Below are 4,715 nucleotides of genomic sequence, written 5' to 3' on the forward strand. Positions count from 1 at the left end.
CGAGTCAAAAAAAAGTTGGTGCAAGAAGGGTCAATGCAGATTGCTAAATAGTATATTTGGTTAACTACTTAACTGTCTTATAGGCCATCATTGTAAATAATAATTTGTTCTTAACTGACTTGCCTAGTTAAAGGTTAAATAAAATAACTTATGGCTTGGTGGTAGAAGCTGTTCGGGGTCCTGTCAAGTCAACCTGAGGGCATCTTAGCAGACTGAACTCCAAAGTGAAGGAAGTTTCAAATACAACCAACAGTTTGCTCTAAGATGGCAACTCAGCACAAATGTGCATGTGCCTATTGAATTATTGAATCTCAACATGGAAAGTCAGTGGATGTATTTGATTAACCTTTATTGAAATAGTATGGATGTCAGCAAACTAAGGCAGGCAACTACAGAGGACAAAGGTGGGCGTTTCATAATTTAAAAGTTAAGTATTGACCTTGGGCGAATCGTTGCTAGATTCCACAAAGCCTGGTCTCGGCCCAAAGCRGTCGGTGAAGTCAATCATAAAACTTCCTTTACCATGGAGTGGAGTTTAGTCTGCTAAGGGSACTTAGGCTAGTAATACTTAAAACACATCACTGTCTGTGTAGGTCTATTGGCTGGGTTGAATTATTTCCAACACAGTTTGGCCTGCTGTCTGTTAAGGCTCAAGCAGAGTAGGCCTGGAAGGTAGGATTGCTGAAAATCAAGACATCCACTTACTAACAAATGTYTAAGTTCACACAAACACCATCCTTGAAAGGTTTATTTGCAGAAAAGACTGCAAACACTTGCAGGGAGGGTGGGTTTACTAAAATGTAACTTCACACACACATTCTCCCAGGACAGAACTGATACAACAGGACAGTGAACCTGCTGATAYGTCCTCCCTCTTCTGTGGCTGGTGTAGGGCATGTCAAGACACATGTGCCCTTAGTGACAAGCCAAACCAGCTCTGAGGCACAGACAAGCCTGATCCTGAGAGAGTGAACGCATGAATGAGTGACAATGCACCACTCATAAACCCTGTATATAGATAAATAGATCAGATTGGTCCAATGCAAACATGGAGTCGGGATAGGAGCTCATCGGAGTTATGGGCAACAATTATCCAACCCCGTCAGATCTAGTCATGGGTTTCAAGAGTAGAGGCTGGTGCCATTTATGTAGAATATGGCATAAGTAGAGTTCAGGTTCTCTCAAGTTACAACAGGAAGAGATTACTTAGAATGGGCTACCAGTGAAAYGATAAACTATAATGCAAATTGAACAGACCACAGCAAGAGAGAATCTGAATTCATAAAGGTTTATTGTAATAAAATTGACAAACTGTACAAGTATCTAGATATGCACATCTTTTTTTAAATGTACATTAAATGCATACTGTGCTTCAAATAGCTTAAACTACATCTTTCCCGTCTAGAACAGTAAACAATGGTGAGCTGCTCAACAGCTCAGTAGGGAGAGTACACTACAGAGGGCTGACAGCATCACGCTACCTGGCAGTGATAGACGTTAATATGACGCCAACCAACCACCTCACAGCTTATACACAAAGGCAAACTACCCAGGGGAGAATAACAGGYAACACTTGTCAAAGTGACAGATTCACATAGGAAAAACATTCACAATAGTGGTCAATATAAAAAACCAACCACTTRTTGAACAAGTTGAAAGTAAAGCTATTTTAGATTAAAAAGTCAAATCTTTCTCAACTAGGATCCAAGAGGATTAAAATTAGTTGACTATTTGTTGAGATTTAGCCAAACTCCAGTTGCTCTGAATACTCTGACTATTGCACAAAAGGAGCCAAGATATAAAGTTTGGCAGCAATATCCAACGCAAAGGGATTTGGGCAGACATTGTCATGTTAAGGTAGTATAACCTGTTAGAGGCAGCTCTTCTTCAACTAGGATGTCAGACGTTGTCTCGAGTCTTTGATTTCAGGGCACAGGTAGGTTAAAAGAGATTAAACCAGCAGTACACCAAATTACACAGAACATTTTTTTTTAAGTTCATCTTGGAATTGTATGGGTACCTGAACAAATACTTAACACTCCAGTTATGATTGCTTTAGTATACATTTGTGAGAAGTGGCAATGGTGTGAAGTATTATTTCTATTGCACCATGAGATACTAACATCAGAATCCCAGAGTCGTTTTGTTTACACTGAGTCTTGGCTTGATTGTAGTGTGCCAAGACCACAGGACAGAAGCACACTACATACTGAGTCTCTGCAGTGCAAAAAGAGCCTATGGGCTGGTAGTCAAACAATATACAAAAAAAAAGCTAACCCAACAGAAACACTACAACAAATACCCAGTGCCTTAAGAAAACTAATTTAAAAACTAAATTAAAAAAAAAAAAGGAAAAATGGGGTAAATGCTGCGAAATGTAAGTAGAAAAATAATCACTGTGGGTCGTCGACGGGCTTCACACTGACGCTGTTCACGTAGCCAGTCGAGGTAATGCCTGGTTCCYCACTAGCTCGAGACGGTCATCAGGTAGTTCTTCGGCGGGCTAGTGCGGCCACCGATCAGAAATTGATTCTTGCAGTTTTGTGTGGGGTCGGGGCTTGGTGCTGCTGCTGGCGCTGGGGCCGCTGCTTCATAGAGGACACATATGGAGCCATCCTCCCCGATGCGGTAAGAGACCTCAAAAGGGTCCACCCAGAGGGTCAGCTCCCGGGGCAGGAGGGCGAAGAGCTGATCGCTAGTAAGTCCGATCCGACCAGCAGCCCTGCCAATAATTGGGTCCATTTCATGGTTCATTCGGATGCAGCGGTAGCCCGAGCCCTTCTGTGGTCTGTCTGGGAACCAGTGGTTCTGGTAGTGCTCTGTGACGAGATAATTATCAGAATGAAGGCACGAAACTAGAAGAGTCAACTTGTTGCATTGAAAACAAAAGCACCAGCTAATGAATTTTGGGCCTACTACAATCTCGAGACATTATGCTAAATTAGGCTAACGAGGAAGCTTGCTAACGAATTCTCTGACTTGCAAAAGTATTTAAAATATTTGTCGAATTACATGTTCGTTGTCTCCCCCCAGCATTAACTAATAAATATATTTTTWAAATACTTTTGCTGACTCACGTCGATCAGATTAGAAAAGTAGCTCGATTTGACTGTCAGTTGGAACAGACAAAGCCAATACTAGTTAAACGTTAGCTAGGCTACCGTTAGTCAACTAACTAGCCAAAACACTATGCAGCCATGTCGACAATAACTGGTTCTTAGCCAAACGTTTTTAAAAAATGTACAGGAAAAGCAAACCAAATTACCTGATAATGACTGTTGAAGACAATCTCTGAAATCATGAAGTTGGTGTTCACTCAGGAAGCCTCTTGTTCTCAATAACCTGGAAACAAACGTCGCAGCGGCCGTTACTTCGGGGCCCATTTCACCTCTAGATGAGTATCCTTGGTTCATTTTGCCAGCAAAATTGTTATTTCAGGTCGTAGGAAATAAAAGAGTTTGACAGTAATGCAGTGTGAAACCGAGGTAACGTTAGCTAGCTATAGCGGAAGTAGCTATGCGAGTCCTCGACGAATCCTTCAGCAAAAATGAATCTTCCAAGTCAGAAGCAGTGATATCAAKGCAACAAGTTGGCTCTAGCCAAAGTAACAACCAGCATTATTTATCCAAAATATTTGTTCGTTTGGAAGTGGCGTTTGATGTTATTTTTCGCTCAAATGCCACTTCCAAGTTGTCTGTGCTCGCACGACAGCTTGTGGCTTCTTTTTTATCAAGGGACAGAATATGTGATGTCACTTAATTGCAAGTTTTGAGTGATTGGCATTTTAACCAATGAAATTCACAGAAAAACCACACACCGCGCTCCCCGTGCGATGTGATTGGTTCACATCGTGGAAAACCGAGGTGGGTGTAAAATGCAAATGAGGTTCCGTCCATCACCAAATATAGAAATTGACGTCTAACCCTGCTCTAAAGTATTCGTGACGACTGTGCAACAAAAAACACTAGCTACTTACCGTAAATTTCAAGCGAGAAAATTTGATTTTCTACTACATTAACAAGCGTATTCAACAACTATTGACATCGGCTCAAAGAGTTATTGTTTACAGGCTATTTGGAAGAAAAACAGTTTTTACCGGTTTAGCCAAACAAATGAACCTAGTATTGACAAAAATACTCATCCCATTTGACATATTTCATTTAAAGCTAGAATCCTTAGTTGCTACATACATTAGACTTTAGACTTATAAATAAATAATTTTTACCAATTGATTCTTGAATAATATAACTTATAAATGCATCATGAGCTTAGTTCAACTGTCGTTCCCCATCAGAACCCAAAATATATTTTTTTACTCCCAATGTTTGTAAACAATGTAAATGTAAACAAACTGTATAGTTCCAAAACATGGTTACAACTATAACTTTGATGTGGATGGTCAGTCCTTGCATCCATTGCTCTTTTGATGAATTTGAGAGTGGTTACATTTCTACAGGCCCATGCCAGATAACACAATTATTCAGGCACAGCTGTGGGCCACCACATAGTTCCATGTTTTTCAGCTTTTGACCAAAACAGAGGTGGAGTAAATGCTTTGTGATTGTTTCAATTAAGGCCTCCAGCTTTAATCAGTGCTACTACAATTGTATATGGGGAAATACAAGTCTAAGCAGAATAAACTTTCTCGGCTGTGAGGAACAAAATGTTAAATCACAGAGTTCGGGTTTAACGTTCAAGTGTGTGTGTGTTGTGGT

General features: G+C 40.4%; 1 protein-coding gene across 1 annotated transcript; it reads right to left on the reverse strand.

Annotated features, from left to right (window-relative positions):
* Nucleotides 1-2,347: 2,347 nt before the first annotated feature.
* On the reverse strand, nt 2,348-3,743 carry LOC111970354 (protein BTG2). The gene is made up of 2 exons (XM_023997039.2): nt 3,266-3,743; nt 2,348-2,819 (listed from the first exon to the last, which is right to left on the reverse strand). The coding sequence occupies exons 1-2, from the start codon at nt 3,411-3,413 to the stop codon at nt 2,467-2,469; spliced, it is 501 nt and encodes a 166-aa protein (XP_023852807.1). The 5' UTR covers nt 3,414-3,743; the 3' UTR covers nt 2,348-2,466.
* Nucleotides 3,744-4,715: the final 972 nt, after the last annotated feature.

Source organism: Salvelinus sp. IW2-2015, linkage group LG11, assembly GCF_002910315.2.
Source record: "Salvelinus sp. IW2-2015 linkage group LG11, ASM291031v2, whole genome shotgun sequence".
NCBI classification, from domain to species: domain Eukaryota; kingdom Metazoa; phylum Chordata; class Actinopteri; order Salmoniformes; family Salmonidae; genus Salvelinus; species Salvelinus sp. IW2-2015.

What these genes read in the sequence shown, in the direction of transcription:
- LOC111970354 (XM_023997039.2), bottom strand. Translation starts at nt 3,413, where the DNA reads ATGAACCAAGGATACTCATCTAGAGGTGAAATGGGCCCCGAAGTAACG. An exon ending in TCTTCAACAGTCATTATCAG is followed by an intron (nt 2,820 to 3,265) that starts GTAATTTGGTTT and finishes ATCTCGTCACAG; the next exon opens with AGCACTACCAGAACCACTGG.